Source organism: Gasterosteus aculeatus, chromosome 2 (assembly GCF_964276395.1).
Source record: "Gasterosteus aculeatus chromosome 2, fGasAcu3.hap1.1, whole genome shotgun sequence".
Classification (NCBI taxonomy): domain Eukaryota; kingdom Metazoa; phylum Chordata; class Actinopteri; order Perciformes; family Gasterosteidae; genus Gasterosteus; species Gasterosteus aculeatus.
The window spans coordinates 13948755-13972855 of NC_135689.1; the positions used below are offsets into that span (position 1 = coordinate 13948755).

Consider the following 24101-nt stretch of genomic DNA (forward strand, 5'->3'; position numbering starts at 1 on the left):
TCGTTGTCTCACATGCAGCCAAAAGGAGAAACCACACTCATAACTCTAAAATCACTCACTTTGTGAATTTAATCAGTAATCTTTTAACAAAGTTATAATTTGAACAAAGAAATCCTAACATCTAACATTGTTCATATTTGAGTCATAAATCTTTTAATGTTACAAAATGTAATATTGTAAACAACAAAATGCAAAAATCTGCAACAAAGCAAAGTTTGACAGGTGAATGTGATGTTACGCTTCCAAAGGAGGATACATTTCAGCTAAAAATAACTGCAGTCCGATCGAATAGGCTGAAATGGGTGAGAGAAACACTAATACATAAGAATTCAAAATAAACTAGATAAAACGAATATATGTCAAACATGTGCAACTTTATTACTTGAATAATACCATAAAAGTTTACAGCTAGTATAGCTGTCAAAGGGTACATCTCAATTTCATGTTATCCTTACCTTGTATCTTCTTTGAAAACCTTTTAATGCCCAAATAGGTTAGCAGTTACTGTCCATAAGACGTCCACCACCCGGTTGGGTCTGCTAATATCTCTCAAAGCGTTCTCCCTCCTTTTAGTAAGCACATTTTCACATTTGGAAAACATGGAAACTTCTTGATGAATTTACCAACAGGCTTTCTGAAGCAGTTTACTGCAATGAGAGTGAGGGGGTAAAATAAGAAGATCACAAAACTATGCTCACTAATAATATTATCATTACCTTCCTCGACCTTTATACTTTGTCACAATGACCATTGAACCATTTTACTCTCCAAATGTATATATATAGAAAATTAATAAATGCAAACTTGAATTTCCTCACATTCCTGAATCCATATGTGGGGATGCTTAGATTTGCTTACATTTATGGGGCTACAATAAATCCCATTACTCATTGTCAATTGAGCTCTGGGAATAGAAGATCATCAGTCTTAACATATCAGATCTGCTTTTTGTTGTAGCGTATTTACTATACGCCATTCCCATCCTTTTGACAATGTTCCTAATTGTTGCTAACATCTTTAAAGGGTCAAAGAACAACATCAGAATTCAACATGTGCTACATCTGGTCAGCTTAAAGGCTTGACCATTCAACCTCTGCCCCATTTTACATATTTGAGAAGTTCCTTCTTAAGGAGCATTCAAAGAATAAAATAATTTTTGGAGCTTCCTTACACATTACTGAAACAAAGAGGTGAGGTCAGGCAGACACGCTCAGTTGATGGGGACAAAGCACTATTTCCAGCTGCATTCGTCAAATGTTTTATATGGAAATATTCAACGTAATGGTGGGTAACAGTTGTGGGTAACACATAAACATTGGCATGGGAATTGGGTGGAAAAGTTCTAAGCGACGGTCCCATTAAACAAAACCCTAATCCAATATCCTTTCTTCTATATGACATTTCAATCTACTTTACATGCTCCTTAGGAGTTTAGGGGTCTTCATGTTATATCTCAATATCACACAGTAACTTTAAAACTATTAGGCAAACAAAGAGTTTGGTGTTAAAAGCCTCAGTTTTGACAAAGGGTGCTTGAAAAATATAAAACAAACTTGTGTTTATAATAGAAAAGGTGTACATCAGAAAAGAAAAACATGTATACTGTGGCATGTCCTGAAGTCCATTCAGAGTTTGGTTTGAAAGCCAATGTGTGCGTACAACAAAAAAACACACTGGTATTAAAAGGCAAAATAAAGTACAATGAATTCAAGAAAAAGGAAAGAGATAAATACCTCCTTAAACAACTACCGACAACTTGAATTCTTTGAGCAGTTCATAAGAAACAACATCAAACAGTCAAAACAATGTGGCAATGCTCACTCTATTTAAAAAAAAAGTTGTATTTGTGTCAGTGCTAGAAAAGAAACATAATTTGTTGATATAAAAGCTGAATAACAATACGACACAAACGTTTCACAGTCCCCCAGGAAGTTCACTTTAGGCCCATTCAGAAAAGCTCCCAAAGCCATTTAGCATAGTTGCATGTTGGTCCCAAATATATCGTAAAACTGAGTAGTGGCACAAGTAAAAAGAACAAATAATCCAGGCTGTCACTTTCGCGTAACCATCAATACCCTGTTTGCTTGTCATTGCTTCTATATCAATGTTGATATCACGGAGGGGAAACTCTGCTTTCAGGTGGCGGAGCCGACAGAATCGGAGTGGAAGGTGATGTATCCCTTGGAAGACCCCGAGGGTGTGCTTAGGAAACCGTGACCCCGCTGGCCCTTGCTCGGGTGCCTCTGATAACCCCAGTCAGCCCCGGCGTCCGTCCCGGGCCTGCAGGCGGCGCGCCCGTGAGTCCGCGCGTCCGCCTCGCCTGGCGGCTTCCCGTCGCGCGCGCGCGGCCGGTCCGGCTTGGGCGAAGCGTCGGGCGCGTCCTCCCGACTGCTGCTGCTGCTGCTCCTTTTGTGTTCCGAGAGCCGCCTGAGCGCGTGGGGCTCTCGCTCAAAGTCCGTGAGGGGGAAGTGGGGGAGGGGGACCGCGTGCTGCTCGTACACGTTTGGGGCGAGCGAGACGGCGGAGGCGCGCCGCGGGCTCCTCCTCGGGCTCGGCAGCGGCGTCTCGTCGATGAAGTTGATCACCTCGTCGCGGCTAAAACACCGCGGGGCGTCCTCGCGGTGCTCCCCGCCGCCGGCCACGCGCGGCAGGTGCTTGAGGGAGTGCGCACTTTCCTCAGAGCGCCGCCGCTTGCGGTGCGGGTGGTGGTGGTGGTGGTTCTCCTCGTGGTAGGAGACCAGACTGTTCCTGCGCCTCTCGCGGCGCGGCAAGGTGGAGCTGTAGTGGGCCGTCACTATCATGTCCTCGCTGGAGCCCCATCGGTGAAGGTATGAGGGGATCTGGTCGCTGGTCCACATGTCGGTATCGTCGTGGGAGTATCTTCTTGTAGGGGGCACCTGGACGGAACACACAGAGAAAACCCTTCAGTGGGTAAATAACTGGGCCATTATTTTTTTTCCTGCAGCAAAACAGAACCATTAATCATTGTAGCTCATTGTTAACATTAGAATATATGTTATGTTACACCTATATTATCAATTAAAAGGGCATTACAAGAAGGCTTCTGTGATGGTACATTGCAATTTTAGTAATACCACTGACCTGCAACAATCCCAAAGGACTGTTTAGGGTAAATATTTAGGTTAGTGGCATTAAGCTCAGCGATCATTTTTAGGCGAGTAAAAATATCCATTCTATTTTTTGGTACACTGGTCCAGCTGTAAAGCAGCACAATCGGTTGCTTGTTGGAGATGATAGGAGTATTTTTGACTTCTATTGTTAATGACTACTTACATACATGAGCATTTTAACATAAATCAACATGGTTACATCTGAACTAGTATACGCCTCCTTTATCAGAAGATGAACATGGCAAAAGACGATCCCTACACGTTATACTCACATTCCATTCTGCTCTGACAACTATGCAAGAGAGAGAGGATTTGTCAAGGTGACGTCAAGAGCCACAAGATTGATATCAGCCTGCCCCCCTGTGGTGGGTTTTAGTAAATACAGAGAAATGAGACAGTAGACGATACAGTAGCATTGAGTGTGTAAGGTGGGAGGCTGAACAGCAGACGGCAGCACAAGCACAGGAATGAATTAAGATGCACGATGAAGAAAGACACAGACTCCCACAAATAGCTAATAAAGCCGAAGAGGCTTTATTCTGAATTAAAGCCATGCAGGAAGGAACATTCTCAAATGTATATTCTATTGACTGGATTGATTAAAGGTTTTGTTTGTTCATGTTCTAGTTGGGCCGTAACGCCTTCCAACAGCATAAACATAATGTGACTCAGTTTAGCCACTGAAACTGACTTAAAAAATGCACCTGTTCATCATCACATGTATACAGCAATCAATAACACAGCTATTTACAATGTCATGAATCTCCTAAATCTAATGATTGGTCACAAAAACAATGGATGGAGTAATGAGTTGGTCTGATGAAATGATACTACTGTATACATCTCTGTTTCCAGGCTTTGAAAAAAATCAAATTGGTATTTAAAATGTTGGACATCTGTGGTCTAATACCAGCTATATTTACGCACATCTTTTTTTCCAATAAGCAAATTTTTCAAGTTATGTAGATTGCTTCAGCTGCACTGACAAAACCGAAGCCCTTGTTAAGTTGTTTTCTGACAAAGATGACACAGTATGGAGATGCTTTGTTAAAGGTTAATATTGTGAGGGGTTGCATCAGTTGATTCTAAAGTTAACTATCATTACCACAGCCTTCCAGGCCAAGTCAAGCAACATTTTCATCATCACTGCTTTAATCAAATCATTTCTTTTTTTAAATTGTATGAACGTTAAACTGTGGGCCTGCATTGCAACCTGCAGTGTAAGTATTGGGACAAAATCCGGGAAAAAACTTTTGTTGAATTGACATAGAAGGCTGCAGGTTGGGAAAGAACGTTTTGGCATAAATGCAGGCTGAAAAAGAAGCATTTCACAGCCCTGCATCTGACTGGGATGGATGTCCGATCCAATGGACACAATGCTTTTGGGGTAGAACATGAGCAAAGGTTTATAGTGCTTTCATGAAAACTTGAGACTCCTGAAATGTAGAAGGTATGTCAGTTACTAATCTCTTACCCTTGCACAATAAAAACAAAGTTAAATGCATGTAGGCCCATGTTTAGGACAGATTATTTGATTAAGGAAGCATATCTAACATGCTGATTGGACGGTTGATGGTCATATTTACCAAACATTAGTCAGCCAGAGTGTATTTGTGATTCATGTAAAATATACAAAGAAATCTGTGGCATATCTGGTAGAGATAGCATTACAAAATGTTGGATGATTCCAGAAAACTTTAGCAAGCACAGTGTCATTTTTAAATAGTTCATTTGATCAAGTGAAATAATGAAGAAAATTAATAGAAAAAAAAATATACCTGCAAATACTGCATTTTATCTTCCTGTTGTTCTCTCAATGGATACCCTTGCGGAACCCCCCTTTCTAAGGTTGAGAACTCATACTTGGCATTACGGTCTACCGTCACGATTTCAGGCGCCGAGCTATAGTCATATGGTCTGTCAAATATTAAGTCGGCATGAATTCCTCCATCTTGGCTGTTTTCTGCAAAGTGCAGAAAAGCACGGACGTCAGGATTAGAGAGCAACGAACTCAATACACAAGACAAGACAGACAGACGAATAGAAAAGAGGGACAAGCTTCACTGTTCGGTTTTCTTGATTTAGCCTATATGGGTATGCTCTATGAGGGTGTACGGTAAAAAAGGACGTTGCTAGAAAAATGAACGATAATTCAATTTGAATGTTTAGAGTAAGGAAACATTTTTTAAATCCTTCATGGGCACTATTTTAAAAATAGCTAGAATAAGAATATTCAAAGCTACAGGGCTTACTCTTAGGCAATGTAAAGTGTTTTCTGGGTGCATAACTACCTATCGACCAAGTTTATTTTCCCCAATTACTGCATTCATGTTCATTAAAGATCAATTGGAGATGCGTGTAAAATGCTGATCTTGATGTAAATGTTTGGCCAAAGGGATGAAAGATGAGAGTAGCTCTTTGCACAGGCAGCTTGGCATGCAAGAACAGGAAACACTCCTTATACATACAACTGGGGTGAGTTATACATGGCAAGCCCTCTGGAGAAAAAAGCAGAGAACTGGCAGTATTAATTATCACACACTATGTGTTGTTTTAACACATGAGCAGTTAGATCAGGAAGAATGTCGAGAGGGAGAGGATCAACAGGTTGGGAAGGTTAGAAACAGGAGAGAAGGCGTTCAGATTGGGTTGAGTATAAACAGTGGGCGCTAATAGAAAAAAAGATCATTAGTCTGCCTGAATTGTTAAGATGTGTTCATTGGCGTACAAGCCGTTATGTTATTACCATGTGGTCCAATTGTGGGACCAAATTTTGTGCAACCGTCTGATTCCTTGGTACAATGCCGTTTTAGACAAGCGTCTCTTTCATGCATTTGTCAGATCAATTAAATTTAGATTTCCACCTAAAAACATAGTATTTTGCTCTTTAAGTCAACATTATCCGACAGGAGTCCGCATCACACAAAGAACAATAAATTAAAAACAAAAACAATATGTAGAAATTGTTTTTTAAGAAAAATGCTTGGGTGTAGCCCTTGGGACATGAGGGAAATATGACCATCATAATGAGATTAAAGTGCTTCTCAGCTCACTCCAGTTCCTAACAAATGAACGGGGAACCATTTATTTGATGGTCCTCTATGGCTTTTTAGAGGAAAACTGTACATTCAACACATTTGTTTCACAGCAATATTTATTTTCTACTTTGTAATGATATTAGTCTCTACTTCTATTTAGTACAGACCACAGTACTGACAGTTATGTAAAACAGACCCTTTTTTCTTATTTTGTTATTATTATTAATTTGACAGCCCCAAGCATGTGTCCATATTTCCCCCAAAAAGGGTTGAATACATCCAATCAACTGCTTAAAACAAACATTTTTAGGTCGACCAATTCCAGTTTTGAGGTTTTCAGCAATTTCTAGGTATAAAATATATTTGGAACATTGCATTAAAAACAATTCAGATCAATGAGACTAACAGACTGTTAAATATCTTCATAACAATTAATGTCTTGCATTAGTATTTCTAGAATCTGCTTTAACTGGATTGATCTGACTGACAATAGATGGCAGTAAAATACTGTAATTGCATAGGTTAATACTTAATAAACATCAAGCAGAGTAGTGCAGATTTGTAACATCAAACAAAACATTCATAAACTCACTCAACCCATTTCTCAGCTGTAAAAAAGCACAACTCTGTATGAACAACAGCTACATGTGCGTATGTGCTGTGTTGAAAGTGGCCACGGAAATATTTGCACCACATAAATGTTATTAAGTTTATAAAGTCACATCCTTTAATTTGACCGAATCAGAATTCAGAATCTTCACAAACGCACCTTTTCTCTGCAATAATCTGAAACGTTTTTGTTGAGGATAGTAAATCAAAAAGGTGACACCGTACTGTACCTTAAGGAAAAGAGGTGGACCTGTATGTCAAACGTTAGGCTATAGACTAAAGATTTTAGATTAATGCTAACCCCCCTTGTCTACTATATCACACCCTCGGCAAAGAGACAAAACCATTTAGGTTGATAAATCACATTGGTCTCTGCGGTTCCTATGGCCGAGGGCAGTCTACAACACTTCAACAGAACCAGCTCTCTGTGCACAGACCGTGAATTCAGAAACTCATGCATCGTCTTTGACCCTCACTTGGATTTTTACAAACTCAAGCAAATGGTCTTAAATTTGTCCTCAGAGCATTTTAAATGGACAAACTCTTCTCTTTGGAGCCGTTACTAGTCTTATGTACTAGGACTCATCGTCCATAGTCGCATCATCAGGTAAAGAGGAGGGGAAAAGGAGGCGGAGGATAGGCGGAGGATGTCCAACAGTGTCTTACCCTCATCCACGTCGTCGTTGGACATGATGGCGACGCACTTCTCCCACACCATGCGGATGTCAGCCCGATAGCGGTCACAGGCCCAGAGGAACATGGGCAACAGGATGGACTGAGCAATGGAGCACCACACCACACACAACACCATCCAGTTGTAGGAACGGTCAAACTTCAGACTGGCAAAGCTCACAACCTGGGCAGGGTAAGCAGAGGGTTATACTGATTTGGTTAGGAACCCTGTGTTGAATATCATTGTCCCATTCAAATCCATTCATCAATGTTCAGAGCCCTTATATCAAGTATTTATTTAATCATTTGATACATTGACCAATGTACTACTGTGTAAATTGGCTTTACTGGGGTTCCAGAACACAACTCCATTGAATGGGTACGACTGTGTAACTGGGCATCTACGTTGCTCGATTGAAACAGCACCCTCAGAAGTTCAGACAACCATTAGCATCATAGCAAAGTAAAGGGGCGTATTAAGGGCAAGAAGTAACTAAAGTCACATTTAGAATATGAAGAGATGAACAGACTTTGTCCAGACCCAGATTTGATCCAGACTTTGTGTGTAGTTGTAGTTGGTTTTATTTTTTTAAAGAGATAATTCTCACAGGGCTTTCACGTTTTTATAACATCTTGAGAGTACAACCAAGAAGACCAACTCTTTACTTCTTAGCACACACCTTTAGGTCATTCTATTGTGTTGCACATACCCATTTGTCACCACTTCTTTGTGCAACACGATACATTTGTAAGTGTGTTACAGCTTTCCATGCATTTAAATGGCTCATTGCACCAGGCCATAAAGACGGCTAGATCAACTTTTGTTGTTTCAGTCACTGCACTGGAAATAGGATCTTTCATTAGCACTATTCTACCCTCTCTGTTATGCACACACATAACAGCATGCTGTAGATAAGGTGATACACCACTTCAGTTTCAGGCTTATGAAGAAACACAAATGTAGTTTCCCCTCTGATCCTGAAATCAGGGCAGACGTGATGTTAAACTAAAATAAAGTTAAAATATGATACATAGGCTGGTTAAGCAGCAAACATATTGGACAAAAGACATTTTAGATTATTTTTGAACAACAAACAGCATTGGAAAGTACATTCAAAGAAATAATCCATTTTATATGAAGCAGTATGATGCTGTTGTGCAATGTTATTATGACTCAAATGGTCACATTCCTCTGGCTGGTTCCTTGTGACGTTTCCTTTCAGTCCTTTCTGCAACTGAAGCAGACAAACCACCGTAGGATTAAGAACACTAACGCATGTTTCTCCTGTGATTTGTGGCAAAGCACTAGTTATATTCATGTGTGCTTTAAAGGCTTGAGCAGATAGTGGTGCTTTGTGCTGACGCTTCTGCGCGACGTTTGTGAAACGGGGTTAATACAAAGAAAACAGAACTGATGCAATGCGTTATATTTGAACAGATATTTAGAAGTTATGACATCTTACATGTGGAAAACCATGGCTCTAGCTTGTTGGCTTGCTTTCAAGGAGGCATGATGGCTTCATATCAGCAATACGCCTTCAGTCTCCCCCAGACTCTTAAGTCTGAATAGACAACCAACGAGTTGACTTAAAAAAATGAATGAGACCCTGAGGGCGGAATTTGCAAACCAAATAGGGACATTGAAACAGCACTTCTTCACCTACTGATAATGCAATTGAAGGATCAGTTCCCAGAGGAAGTAATGTAAAGGTAAACTTTTTTAGGCAATATATTGATTTCATTTGAAGATATTGTCTTGATGGGTTTTATTTTCCTGGTTTTAAAGACTACATTATAGTAAAGTTATGTAATTTTTTTAACTTCCTAGGATTTAATCATGAAGTCCACATTACTAATGATCACTTCATCAAATTTCATTGTGTAAACCTAAACGTCCTGTACCTGGGACCAGTCCATAGCGTTACAAACGTCATAAAATTGTGGCGCAAGTGATCAATCATTTAATTAAACCGTGCAGAAGACATAAAATATTTTTTTGACAACATAGGCACAAGAGTGTTGGTTAACTGTGCTAGTGGTGAAATAAAAAAAAACCTCCATTTGGAATTTTATTTGACCTTAAACCTGGTGTATCTGAGAGCAGCTCCATCGTTGCCTGCATGCCTCATGTTCAGGCAGTATACTCACCAGTATGGGGAAGCCAGTGAGGAAGTCGTAGATAAAGACAATGCCACTGATCAGGTAGGTGATTTGCAGTGACGTCTTGAGAGGCTCCGATCCATCAATGGAAGATCTGCGCTTCCCCTGGGCGTCCTCCACCACTATGGTGGGGACGTTGAACTTGTTCTTGTCCGCCTTGTGGCCCGCCTGGATGGTGAAGGTCTGGAAGAGAGCAATGCCAATGCAGATCACACCCATCGCAACACTGCCCCCTATCAGTAGCAGAAAGCACACGCCGAAGCCCAGACCGATCTCCGTCACGATGAACCGGCAGTCGGAGGTGTAGAAGCGGTCAATGGTGTCGTGCCACCCCACAGCTGGAAGTGTTGACAGGATGAAAGAGACCATCCAGATGCCCATCACCGTGTGCACCGCCTGCTTCTTGGTGTTACTCAACCTGGAAGCAGAACAAGATTTCAGCATAAACTGCCCTTCAAGAGGAGGGTGTTTTTCTTCTTCTTTTCTGTGTGTCTTGTAGCCCATAAAAGGTCTTAAAACTAGTTAACCTTCACTTTGATACTGATGGATTTGAAACTTGATGTCACTTTTATAGGAACTTCAACAGCTGCAGATGCTCAGACCAAATAGTTTATTGCACATTAGGGACCGCCAACGCAAACCTTTTTGAACTCACAAAAGGCTCCATTAAATAATTCAATATGCCACTAATCCGGTGTGACAGCACAATTATACTTTATGCAGAAAAATATTATGTCATCGGAAAAGACCTTTGCAAAACTCGCCATAAATGTAGCCGATCTGCACCTAGGACATAAAAGCAGAAAAATCACTGTCCCTCCCATGCATCACGCAGAGACAATGGAAGGAAATCAATGTTTCGTTGATGGCTAAAGATTTATATCTCGTCATCTAGGTCTATTCCAGTATGAAGGGATTTCCATTGCCTCTCCCCTTCAAGTAATCGTTACAGTGGAGCAATTTGCCCAATGCGGTTGTCCTCTCGCGGTATGGCAACAGCATACATACACCTAACAATATGACAGGCAGTTGCTTGTGTTCTTATTTCCAAAATGAATATTTAGCTATATATAATATATAATTCACCTAATTACAGTACCAGTCAAAAGTTTGAACACAGTTTTCCATTGAATGAGAAAATGTGTCTGAACTTTTGGCCGCATTGTGGGTGCTCCAGCTAAAACGCTCATACAGCCGATCCCTTTTTAGCGTGTGGAATAGGTATATACGGTGTATTACAATCAACTTTGTCCTCTACATCCACCAATTATACATTGGCCTCTTTAATAAATAGCTATAGTAAGTAGCTACACATAGGCCCTTTACATAGATGTATGTTTCCTGCATTATTTGTGTCAGAAAGGAATAAAGTAGACACTCTGTCAAGTGTGAGGATTGCAAGAGAAAAAAAGTTATATATATTATAATAATACAGTAACACTATGACTGAATATGGTTCAAATGTGTACAAACTACTAATGCATCAGCTTACATGAATCAGCTCACATGCACGGTCACAATACAAAGGGCTCAAAGAGGGCAGCAGCTTCCTCTATCTTTGCACTATGGCTCTGTGCAAAGGCAAGTAGGTCTCGTTGTCAATGTGAGTAATTTGCTAGCCTTTCCTGAATGTGCCCGGGGTGCATATGACGGCAACGTTACGTCACCAAGCTGCTTGAATCTATTACCAGAGAGAAAGCATTGTGAAGGGGAAACGCTCCAAAGAGACAGTGAGCGCAGGATGATGAGCGCAGCTGCCGAAGTACAAGGTTGGAATGCATAATTCAGGCCTTCGGTGTGTGTTAATGTCAGAGACAAGGCAGCCATGCTACCTCAGCAGGGCAAACGTGAAGGGGTTTAAATGAAAGATGAACAGCAATTACATGGTGCCTCGCCTGAGCTATCACTCCACCATATCATTGTTAAGAGTGACTTGAAAACAAGAAGAGGAGCTTCTGAGAGGAAACGCAATGCTTCCAGGCCGGAGATGAGGGAGAATATAGTCGGATGAGTGAGAGAACTGATGGCGAAGATAAAAGCGTTTGAGCAAAGCATGATATCTCTGTGTCGGTATCAGCCAATGATGACAGCTGCACAAGAAATATTTATGGGAAGATTAACCAAAGATTTAAAAATGAAGTTTGCATATCATATGTCAACATCTGCTTATCTGAAAAAATGGCAAGTATTAGCTGACTAGGCGGATATGCTGTGCATCTGTCGGCCAATCAGAGCATGCGACAGGAAGTCAAATCACTCTTTGTTTTGCAGCAGGAGAGGAAGCGTGGGGTAACAGAATACTCATCTTCACCACATGTACCACATACCACATGTACCACTCATATCGTAGCCTGTTGGTTGGTATTGTGCAAACCTAATATCACTGAAGACACAATGTCAAGAGGACATGACATCATGTAACAATCTCCTGGTTTGTAAAGCTAAAATGACATGTACAGTATCTAGTTCTATTGAAAAGTGTCATTTTTGTTTAAATTTCCTTAACGAGCAGGTTATGTTGAAGCAGCATGTGCATCGCTGAATACAAAAATAGCATTAAAATCTTGTTTCCAAGGAAGCAGCTATGTTGTTCAGAACATCCGATTACATGTGAACAGCTGATGCCTCGAGAATCTAGCAGGATCAAAATGGTGTTACTGCCGAATGTTAATGTGAAGCGAATCTTCATTTTTCATTATTACTTAGTAATATCACTAGTTGCGATGGGCCAAATGAAGCTGTAAGCTCGAGCTGGCAGATGCTCAGTCTAGACCAGACGTCCCCAACCTTTTTTACCTCACGGACCGACCAAATGCAGTATTCCTCACTCAAACAGAAGTAAACAGCCTGACAAGTGGCACTAATCTAAACTGGAGAAGAAAATGGAGACATCTGAGGAATCTGCTCAGAAGGGAAGCCAGTGGTCCGCAATTTGCTGATTGAAATGTCAGAATGTGGTCATGCAAAGAATTAGGCAAAGTACTGTGACCTGATTAGACTATATAAAGATGCATTTCATGGTTGTAACAGCTTTGTAAAACAAACACTGTGTTTTAATGTGTGCAATACATTGGGCTGACACATTTGGCTGCAGTTGCCCCCCCCCTTCAATTACAAATCAAACTTATTTTATCACTTTCCTTCCTTTCACATGGCAACTATTTTGACAGCTGAATGCTAAAAAAAAGGATGTACACTGTGTAAATGTTTTAGGAATAGCCAGAGACAGCCGCAAACTTTATTTACCTGTAGTTTATTGGAGTGACCTTTAGAAAGAAATACCCAAAGACCTGATAATAGGCAAATTATTTCTATTGATACCTGTTTTGATACCATGAGACGTGAATTTGTCATTTGGGTGAAATGTTACAAACTAAAAACTTGATGTGAACGACTATAAATACAACCCAGAGTCAAGTTTCTTACCTGTAGTTCACAGGCCAGCGTACCATCCACATGCGGTGATAAGAGAGGGACGTGACGGAGAAGCAGGTGACCAGCGTGAGGGTGTAGAAGGTGGAGACAAACACCTTGCACAGACCCTCGTTCCACTCGTAATTGGAGTGCTGGCGGCGCAGTGTTATGACGCAGTACATGGTGATGGGGATGGCCATGTTGAGGATGTGCGTGCCCGCAAGCGTGCAGATGAGGAATTCAAGCGGCTTCCACTTCTTCTGCTTGGCACTGACGCTAAGGATGCTCCAGGTGTTGGCCAGGATGGACACACCCGAGCAGACCAGCCACGCCAGCGTGTTGGCATTGATGACGTCATCCTTCATGGTGGTTACCTCATCCACCATGTTGGAGCGGGGTGGAGTGGGGCGGGGCGGAACCCGGCGGTCCACAGGGAACTGTTGGCGAGAGCAGGTACACAAGAGGAGAAGGAGGAGGTGGTGACGGGCAGGAGGGGATTCAGAACGTCGGGCAATGCAGGCATCCTATCTGGGGGGGCGTGCACTCTCCATGGGAGGGCCTCAGCAAGGAGGGGACGTGGAGGAGGTGCGCCGCAGCAGAATACTAGAGGGGAAGGATGAAAGAGCCGGGGCAGTTCCCTTACGAGCCTGAAGATGGAGAGGGAGAGAGAGAGAGGGGCGGGTCAGTGACAGAGGACGTAAAGATTAGAATTAACTGTCATTCATTAACCAAAAAGACTCCCATTGTATTACCTAATTAGCTGTGAAGATCTGCTGCATCGTGTATCAATCCATAATGAAAATAACTATTGTGGCACATAAGATTGTCTTTTTGCAGTTGTTGTTGTTGCTTTCAGAGAAGTGATTCAAGTCTTCAGTCAGGTTGTTGTGTTGACGTAAGGTGCTTCATTATAGTGCAAGATGTTTGAATTGTATGAAATCCTGTTACAAGAAGTCATCAAAAGAGACAAAAAAAAGCTTGCTACAGTTCTGGTCTGTTTTTGGGGCCACTTCCAGCATATAACGCATACAACTTCAGCCAAATAAATCAGCAGAGGGACACTTTGATGCCCACACTGTGGAGGGAAAACTGCTTGGCTCTGCGGGTGCATGTTGTCACATCCATTTCCTGTCTTTTGGCGTGTCCGAACACTGATGTGCTTTGGGCAAGACCCCGAAGAGGGGACACTGGAAATGACAAAAGCCACATCATCACCACGGCGCGGTGACTGCCGCTGACCCAATCCTCTTCTCTCACTATCCCCCCAACGGCACTCTGAACGTGAGTCAGCAGGAGGTTGTGATGCAGCATCTACACGCTGGAGCCACACAGGTCAGGAGGTCATCGAGCAACCACATAATGAGATATGCTGCCGATATGAAAATGAACTACTTATTCAAACCAAAGCAACTAGTGACAAAACAATTTCCACCAAGGAAGAAGAACAAGTAACACTTAAAATGTCCCACATCTGTATAAAGGATAAGAATGTGGCACGATTTGTTAGAAGTGGATTAATGCCAAAATCACATTACCTTTTTCCTCCTATTCGGTCATGTTCATAACGTCCAATAACACCCTACAACGTGAGAGCATCCCATGTAGCTCTAGTTAAAAAGTGATCGAGTACGTTGGGATCCCCTGAAACCCAAACAAGACGTCAACTCATAGATCACATATACTTTAGCCTGCGAGTTGCATGCGATATCCAAGTGCAATTGTAAACAAACCAAAAAAAAATTCAAAATCAAATGAAATATTACTTCCTGGTGATGCAGAACAGATCAAAACATATTTGTCTGACTTTTATTTCCACATCAATGCATTTTCAGATTTTAAAAAGGTCACGAAGTGAGTCGCTAGCTGCCTCACAGCTCACTGCCTGTAAGTCGGATGGAAAAAAATGAGACAAGTGGGAAGAAAAGGAAAAAGTAGCAACACAGACTAATATACATCAAGGAATCATCCATTAGGAATATTCTTAGGATACTGACTTGGAATCAACACAATCCTTGATCAACGCCGCTTTGTGTGAAAGAGCAAATGGCAGACACAACGAAAAAAGATTTTGTTCAGACTAAGTGCCCACTCGGTCTGCTCACTGCTCATCGGTAACACAGAGAATATCTGGCACAAGCGCACTGTTGTTTGACCTTTTATCGTTTGGTTCAATGAAAGGTTAAAGGTATTTTCTATGTTTAGCATATTCTGAGCTCTGTTTACGGTTTACGCTTACTGCCATGAAAAGAAGGGTTAGTCATGACTTCTGGATGGAAATACGGTTAAACTAATCTACTCTGAATCAACACCACAACATATTGCACGCTGCCTCAGAACTACTATACACTTTTAGTAGGTAGTTGTATTAGTAGAGATGGTAGTGATGCTGCAGGGGTACTGTAGGTGTGTGTTTAGTAGCAGTATTATAGTAGTTGTAGCACTAGTTTATGTTTTCCCCTGGGCCTCTGAGTCAATTCTGTCCCCTACACGGGAGAAATACACACGGACTACTACAAGTAGGCTGTAGAGGCCTCTTCTCTCCTACATGGAGATGTTGAGTGTTATCAGAGTGGCATGGATTCATTGATAAAGATTAGGAAACAAAAATGTGTCATGGAAGGTTTAACGGTATTCTAATAGTTACTCATTTTGAAGGACTCCATCATCTACATAACTATTGACATCCAGATGTGAATACTCACTTAATCGAAAAGGTACGGTAAATAATTGATATTTCAACTTAAGGAAACTGATTCCAGAGACGTCTTTCACCAAACACTGCTTGTGTCTTAATAACTATGACAATCAGAAATATAAAAAGGATATGCTATGTTTGTTTCAATGCAGATTACTCAACATTGCTGATAATGATCGCAGATTTGGGCTAAAGAAGCATACTATTAAAAAAAAAGGCCAAAATAAATGACAGCGTGTCTGAATGAAGGCCAATAATTACATGTTCCAATGACACGATCACTTCCAAAGCTCTAACCACGCTCCCTTAGGGCAATGTGAAAGCTGGTGTAGATGTGTAAGCCTGACCCTCGTCTCTCAGTAGAATCGGCGGGAGCTGGAGTGGACCTCTTTCATAAACTCCCCGTTGACAGGTGGGACGCACGGAGTATATTGCCCGACCAGCGACTCATCCCCAGAGCTGTAAGAGAGTAATGTACTCCGTTTTAGGAGGCTGCATAGCTTTCCCCCTGAGCACAGCCCGAGTGTTAAATATTAAATCTCTGATGCCAACTGATGACAGGTGCTTTACTTTGAAAGTCGAGTCAGCAGGTAAGCTTTCTTTTTTTGCAGCAGCAGCAGCAGCAGCAGCACCCTGCTGGAAATTTACAAACACTCAGGAGCTTCGCAACACAAGTGCAGCCCTCCACAGCTTTTAAGGGTTAAGTGCCTTATACAGGAAATGTCAGGGACAGTTGCTCATTTGCCTGTCCCACTTAAACGCAATTACAAAACATCTAAAGTGTGTTTGATTTAATCATATTTTTCACCTGCCAAAATCATTTCATCTATGTAATCAGAGGGGGACGCAGGCCAGCTAGCAGAATGACCTTACTGCCTCTACCTTGTTAACCTGCTAGCCTGACTAGGAATTCAGACATGGCCTCCTAGACAGAGTGGTATAGAAGAATAAATAAGAGAATTCATCCGCTGTTTAGTAGTGAAAATGACAACAAAGTGTTATATTATAAGAATTTTAACACTTAGCTGTGTTGTCTTGTAAAAAGGTTATTTCTAATCCATTGACTAATTTGTTTTATCAGTATAGGTCTACAACTGGCTTCGGCCGGCAGCCAGTTTAGGCACACTTGTCTCGTCCTCGTGGAGCAAGGGGTCACCCACAAAGTGCAGGTGAAGAGCTCTACATCGCCCCATGACAGGTTACAATGGCCCTCAGAGGACAAAACCCCATCAAGCTTACTCCTCCCCAGTGACCGCTCATTATCCAACTATCAATTAAGAGTCCAGGAGACTAATGATCAACCAGAACGGCTTTAACCTTGTGTCCCACACCAAGAAGGTAACGCACTCAACAAAGAGGATTCACCTCTTTAAGAAAGAAGCATTCCTCGAAGAATTCATTTATTTATTTCCACCCATTATATCTTCATAAACACAGATAGCAAGGTCATGAAAAGGGAAAAAAAGGCTTTCAAAATGATCCTTATTGAAATGTATGCTTAATTAAGATCTATAAAAGATCCCTGCTGGTCCTGTTTCAGTGTGTTTACACTGAGCTCTATGCCCAAAGGAGGAAGCCCAGTAGAGCACTAAACTTTAAAAAGCATCCAGTAGTGAAAAGCAGAACTTTGAAGCAGAGAGAAGGGCTTATTGGATCGCCAATATCTGACTAACATCCCATCATTAGATCATCATTGGTAAACCACCATCACATTAAGACACTGTGCTTTAATAGAACCACACGGACTCCTGTACTGTACACGTTGCATAGCAACTGCTTCAATCCTAAAGAAAACCTTCAGCAGAAAATAAACTTTGATCTATCCGCATGTGTCCCTTATGAATATGAATATGAAAGTGCAGAAGGTCCAACTGGTAAGGCCGTGCGGGTGTACCACTCATTCTGTGTTCTTCCCTAAATAAAAATCGTGAGAGTTTCCAAAAAGGTGTCATGACAAGATAACGCCACATAAATGTCCCTACATTTCCCATCCTTTTGAGCGAGTCTAAACATAGTAATGTCATTGTCACACGGCAACATTATTGAGCGGAATAATTGAAAAATTATTTAGCGTCCGAGGTCTATTCCTAAGTACTGTCTCCTCGACTTCAATGTAAAACATCATGGTCAAGTAAAAATATGAAAAGCAACTCGGGTTGAGACAACCTCTGCGTTAAAAGAACCCGACAGCACTCACACCAGGACACAATAAAGGACGTTACATTGAATCCAATGCTAAATGATGTAAAAAGGAAGCATTAAGACCTTTCCTCAACATTTAGAGAATTTGACGAGTTCTGGTGGTCGCCACTTCTTGCCGCTCATTTCACTCAATTTGGAACATTCTAATAGAAAACTATTCTACTTAAAAATAGGAAACAAGACTGCAGTCAAATGGTCTTTTTAGCTTAGCAAGGTTAGTAACTCGGTAAAAAGACCCTGAAGCATTTAAAGTGACAGCCGTTATAAGAGCTGGTTGATCATCTAAATGCTAAAGATTGGTGCTTCGATGCTTTCTTATCTTATCTCCTAGGATACGCTGGACCATTGTTTACGACAAGAAAAAAGACAATGCCATCCCAAAACGGTGGCAGCAACATTTAAAGCAAAGCCCTCAGCTGTCATTAACACCCACCGTTACTGTTTAAGTCCACACCACAGATGCATTGAAAACATCTCTTCTTGATTCTGTTTTGGACAGGAATTCTTAATTGAAAGCATATTGCACCTTTTTCATTGTACTCATTTTGTATGTGTTGTAATTTTGAAGTTTCAAAAAAGACCTCCCTAGTCTAGAACAAGTGCAGTTGGATCAAGCACTGTTGGATCAAGCACTGTGTTTTATTTGTCTTAGGTCTCTATGAATCATCCTTGCAACCTTTCAAGGCAAGGAAAAGGAGTTCGCAAAAGAAAGTCCCATTTCACTTGCCATGAATTTATCTTCTCAGCTTCTTGCTTATAAATTGCTACGATAAATGGGAGGAAGTACTTTGGAGTCTAGTCGGTGTGGTTCCCTCTCATCTAACATCAACAATGTTTAATTAACTGCAATGCAGGAATCCACTCGCACAAATACAGACCAAACGAGCCCCTTTGAAACACGACTACAGCTACATCTGCTGAGGGCCTGAATGGCAATCGCTTGCAGGCTGAAAAAATAAAAGCTACTCAAATCCATCAACGTCTACTCCAACCTATTGGGAGTAAAGCAAGGCCATGGTTTAGTTCTCAGTATCACAGTGTGGTGGAGGGGCGTGGTTAGCTCAGCTGCAGGGGGGAGAGCGGGGGAGTGGATCAGGGGACGGTGCTGGTAGGTGAAGAGTAAGCAGGTGTGAGGAATCTGCACTAATTGTCTCCTTCAAAAACAGTGAGCAGGATCCAGGTCGGGGGGAAAAGAACGTGAGCCAAGCAGAGCTGAGCGGAGCACGGGAGCAGCACGCAAGAGCTGAGCGAAGCTGGACAGAGCGGAGCCGAGTGCGAACGACGGGCTTATTCCTGCTCACTGCCATCCCCCTTTTGGACAATAAAAACTGGTTACTCCCATCGTGTGTCCGTGCATCTGTACAGAACCCGTCGGTGGTAGCGCTATCACGGCTACACAGATTTTAGGAAGAATTTTAGTGAGAGATGACAATGTGCATTTCATACATTTGTATATTCTTCCTGTGGTGAGTAACTATGCTTAGCTGCTGGCATTGTAAAGTATTCATTTATATTTATGTGGTACCAAAATGAACAAGCAGCCATTCTCAGGTAGAGAAATACAACAACAACAACAACAACGTCATCATGTTGAGCAAATGCCCTTTCGGTTTAATCACAGCCTTTACTAACAGCAGGTAGGCAGAGTGTCTAAAGTTTAGACACCGGCTCCGTTTAGACTCTAAACGGTCAAACATCATCCGCTCCACTCATCAGAAAATAATAAGCTCCAGAGGTGCTCAGCTGACAAGAGACGTAAGCAAAGACTATTTCTTGAATCGCTATCCTCCTGCTGGAGATTATGCATCAAACTGGCAAATAATTGAATGCCGAGCAGCCTCTCAGATCATTGTGCCAATGGGCTCATGATCAAAACAGTCTCCTACTGTTTCGTCTGTGGTCTTTTTTTACTTCTTAAATCACCCATTTCAAGCACTTCACACCGGTCCACAATGGACAAACGCATCAACAAGCACTAGATTAAGTAGCACTGATTAAATACCAATCAAATAATAACAATAGCATTATGCTCCGAGCAACCTGGTCACAACAGTAAGAGATTAATATTTATGTGAAATCTGAAACTAAGCTATAATTAGGTTTTGCTGTGCAGTAAAATTGAGATGTCAATATGAAGACATGCTGAATGGGGTATTTTCTATCATAGTCAAGGCATCTAACAGTTTTACTACAGCCGATTAGAGATCCCTCCAAACTGAATTTATATTTGTGTTTGGCCTGTGAGAAAGTGCTTATAACAAACTACCATTGCACCCGAGGTTGACATAATTATCTTAAATACTGAGTGTAGTCATTAGGAAACAGCAGTGATAAGTCATAGTTTCCATGATTCCCTTCCTGCACTGAATTTTCCACGAGCACCGAACGGTGCGTCAATTGGATGCCTATTTACACACAAACCATTGATAAGATAAAAAAGGTATTAAAAAATGTCACGAGTCAGGAGTCCTGCATGCTGTTTGAGGTTACTGAGGGACGTTGTAAACACTTTACTTTCCCGACTGCCAAGAGTAAGTAGTTGAATTTTCCATCACGATTGTAACCCTAGAGGCTCTCTCTCTGTTTATGTTAAGCTACTGGCAGCTAGGACTGTAGCGGGGTCACTGGGCGCCATATGGAGGGTTTAGAGTTTCTATCCAATACATAGTATATGGTAGGATAAGGACATACTGTAGAGACATTATATATATATATATATATATATATATATATATATTATTAAAAATAGTCAAACTGGTGAGAGAGGAGACTTTTCCTATTGTCATGGAGACCAAATGTTTTCTATGATGCTGGATAACGAAAGGAGAACTGAATGCGTCGTGTGTGTGTGAGGGAACCGTAGAATAGTCTTCACACGGGATAACACGGTCACAAAATGACAGAGCCAAAATGTGTAACAAACAAAATGTCACATATGCCCCGCGATGATCGGTTGTGAGGCTTTGTGGTGTAGCAGCAACTGTCACATGTCGGCTACAGCACTTTGTCTGAGCAGCCAATGTGATGAGTGACTCGCACGGACACATTCTGACCTGTAACTTCTACCTACACTGTCCGCTCCGATGGGGGAACAAACTCTATCCAGTGAATAGAAGCATGCTCATTCTCTTGTATCGTTAATTCAGGAGATCAAAATTTGTTAAAATGTAGATCATACAAATTTAGGGTTCCATATGCATGCTGCAAAAAATAAAAGCAGAGTGGTTGGTACTGAACGTGTAAATAAGTTCATCATCACCATCACACCATGTTGTAATGGTGGGACACATGTGACTGTGCCCTTTACTTCCATTCAAAACATACAGGTTGCATTGGAACTCGAGCAGGTGTCCAAATCGTGCCTCTCGGTTGTCGAAGGTGGATTCACAAAACGTATTTCATTTCTTTTTAGCAGCTTCACGTCTAAGCTTGTCTAACGGCGTATCACACGCAGGGCACAGGGGGTGAACGGTGCAAATATATATCTTACAATACTAGAAAGAAAAACAAAAGACACAGTGTATAATAGTGTAGTAAGATTGTGCCCGGCACATTGTAGAAACTGCCTGCATCAGTTCACATGTTCCTGGTTGCAGGAACACCTCGATATTATGTCATAAACTGCAAGTAAGCTGGTTATTGGTTCAAATCAGAGTGATTCCTCTCCTCTATCGCCACGTTCATTTAGGTGTCTTATTTTGGTCATTTCAAGTAATCCCACACACCTGCGTAATTAGCTCCAAAACTCCCCCCTCAGTTAGATGAGTGTAAATCTGCCTCCGGGTCATGTTTTTGATTTAATGTCAGTCAGGTCACTTCCTCGTCCGCATTTGTCTCGCATGTAAATTAATTGTAAATAGGTCAGACGCGCACGGCGGGCACGCGGGAATCTCACGTCTTCATTCAAATGTGTTCATTTACTCCCCCATCAGTTTGAACCGCAGGACACCACCTGTTTGGATGAAGCCCCGTCGTTTTCTTAGCCCCCCCCCCACGCACGCGCGCGAACACACACACACGCACACGCGCGCGTTACAATGAGCACCGGTCGGTTCCGGCGTGATTGTAATCAGCTGCGCGACCCTTTTCTTACCTTTCACGAGACGCTCCGGGCTCCCGCGGGGCTCATGGTTCCGTGGAATCGGTGCACTCAGCTCGGGTCCCTCGGAGGGTCGTTTACATCCCCGAACCGAACCGCGTCAGCAGCGTCAACTTGGAGGAATGACCCGCGAGATGAGGGACGAGCCCGGAAGCCTCGCAGCTGTACTCCTCCGGCATCCGCTCACAGGCGAGGGGAGAAAAACGTGCAGGACTTTCGGAAGAAAAAAAAATGGTTGTCTTCTTCTCACAACGAAGCACGATGCCCGAGTGGGGTTGTTGTTGTCGTTGTTGTTGTTTTTTTTAGGCAAAAGACCGACCGTCTCCTATTTATCCGACACCACCGAGACGCGCGACGGATGAGGTATGATTGCTGCGCGCTCCCGACAGCACACGCTCGTGCGCGGGTCAGACGCTCCGTGGCCGTGGGAGTGAACCGCAATGAGAAATAATTCATGGGAAAAGAGGTCGTCATGTTGACGGAGCGAGAGCTGCTCGTGTGTCGCGCGCTGGGCTCTGAATAGAAACCGCTGCAACATTTTCAACGAGCATAACGGCTTATTTCTCATTAAAAGGTCTCATTGCAATGAGTTGATTAAATAAACTGATTTCATTAAGCTTCCTTTCACCAAGTTATGGCCGTGGGGCCCTTTTGCAACTATCAATGAACATAGTATCTTTTTATTTTCCCCGTCCAAACATCTGCATTGAGCCTCTCCCATCAATGAATGTACGTTATTTTCTCATGCTATTCATGCCATGAGCCCTTTTCATTGACATTAAACGACTTGTTACATAAGACTCCTTTCCTGGGTGGTTCTGTGTGCGTGGCTTTGCTCCCTCTGGGCCCACGTCGTGCCCAGTGAGAAGACAAATAGGCCTCCGTGAGAGCAGGGATGCACAGAGGTCCCTGGTGCCCTCGGTTTCCGCCTCCTATTATCAGGATTATTTCTCATTCATTTGCTGGATGGTTTGATGAGCTGTGCACGCTCCCACCGCTCCCCATTCATTAAAACCGATAAGCCTACTTACCACATCGCTGCAGTGAACAGCCTTAAAGAGTAATGCTCCTACCGATACTGAGGTCGGATAGTAAATGTCCAATACTGACCAAAAGCTTCTCTGCAGCCTCATGGTTTACATGTGTTTTGATATTTAAATCAGACCGTGGAATGCAATGTCTGTCTTTCGATTTGTTTGTCCACATGGGTTGTACATTCCCACAGAGCGAGTTGTACCTCTGGGAAAGATGCAGGATGACTTGGTAGCTTGTTTCATGTCACTGCAGGTCAATTAAAACCCTTCAATCTTTCTATAATCTTTTTGGATTTCCATTATTTCTTGTTTTCTGTTTGGGACTTCAAATACGCTACGCTTCAAATAAGTTGGTCTTTTGCCGTACAGTAACATTGAGTTATTTAATCTATTTCTTTCACATTAACAATCAAGCATCTTTACCAATGGTTTAAAATTAAGCCGTAGCCAAGTCTTGTTTTCAAAAATATCTTTTTGCTTTCAGCATGGACGGAAAGCACAATCTCGGTTAAAAAGACGAGTTTGTTTATACTTGGCTAACCCCCAAGTGTGAAAACAAGAAGAACATTTAACGCTATGAAATCCAACATAACACTGTGACCTCTGGCCCTTATCTGCTAATAGTTTGTTTTGTCTGCAGTTGTAAAACAGACAGACTTTAAGTTTCACTTCAAAATAATTATTTTGGATGAACTGGAGATCACTTTTAAACTGCTGCTTGTCTTCCTAGATCTTTCTCACTATTAGATAGGGGCAGAGGGAACACTTTTAACAGATTATTCAATAGTTTCAACCTTTGCACCCCAACAGGTTAACATCGCTCATTGATGATAGGTACCCAATTTGACACTGTTGCACTGGCTTCCCTCATTTTTTATACTTATTTAGGAAACAGCTCTTTTGATGCAACACAACCTGGAGGGAAGAGGCCTGATGAAAGAATGGAAGTTGACTCTGTGTGAGTGAGAGAGATAATAGATTCAAAGTTCTTTCTTCATGATATGTGATTTATATTTTTATTATTTTTACGCATATTCATTCATCACA

At 41.9% G+C, this 24101-nt stretch overlaps 1 protein-coding gene across 2 annotated transcripts; it reads right to left on the reverse strand.

Moving 5' to 3' along the window:
- Positions 1-46: 46 nt before the first annotated feature.
- On the reverse strand, positions 47-23326 carry gpr153 (G protein-coupled receptor 153). Of its 2 annotated transcripts, XM_078084161.1 has the most exons (7): positions 22015-23326; positions 13037-13671; positions 9599-10028; positions 7445-7634; positions 5600-5629; positions 3404-3423; positions 47-2897 (listed from the first exon to the last, which is right to left on the reverse strand). In XM_078084161.1, the coding sequence occupies exons 2-7, from the start codon at positions 13408-13410 to the stop codon at positions 2136-2138; spliced, it is 1806 nt and encodes a 601-aa protein (XP_077940287.1). In that variant the 5' UTR covers positions 13411-13671; positions 22015-23326; the 3' UTR covers positions 47-2135. The 2 variants fall into 2 exon arrangements, with proteins under 2 accessions (XP_077940287.1, XP_040048585.2); XM_040192651.2 differs by lacking the exons at positions 3404-3423; positions 5600-5629 and adding an exon at positions 4910-5094.
- Positions 23327-24101: the final 775 nt, after the last annotated feature.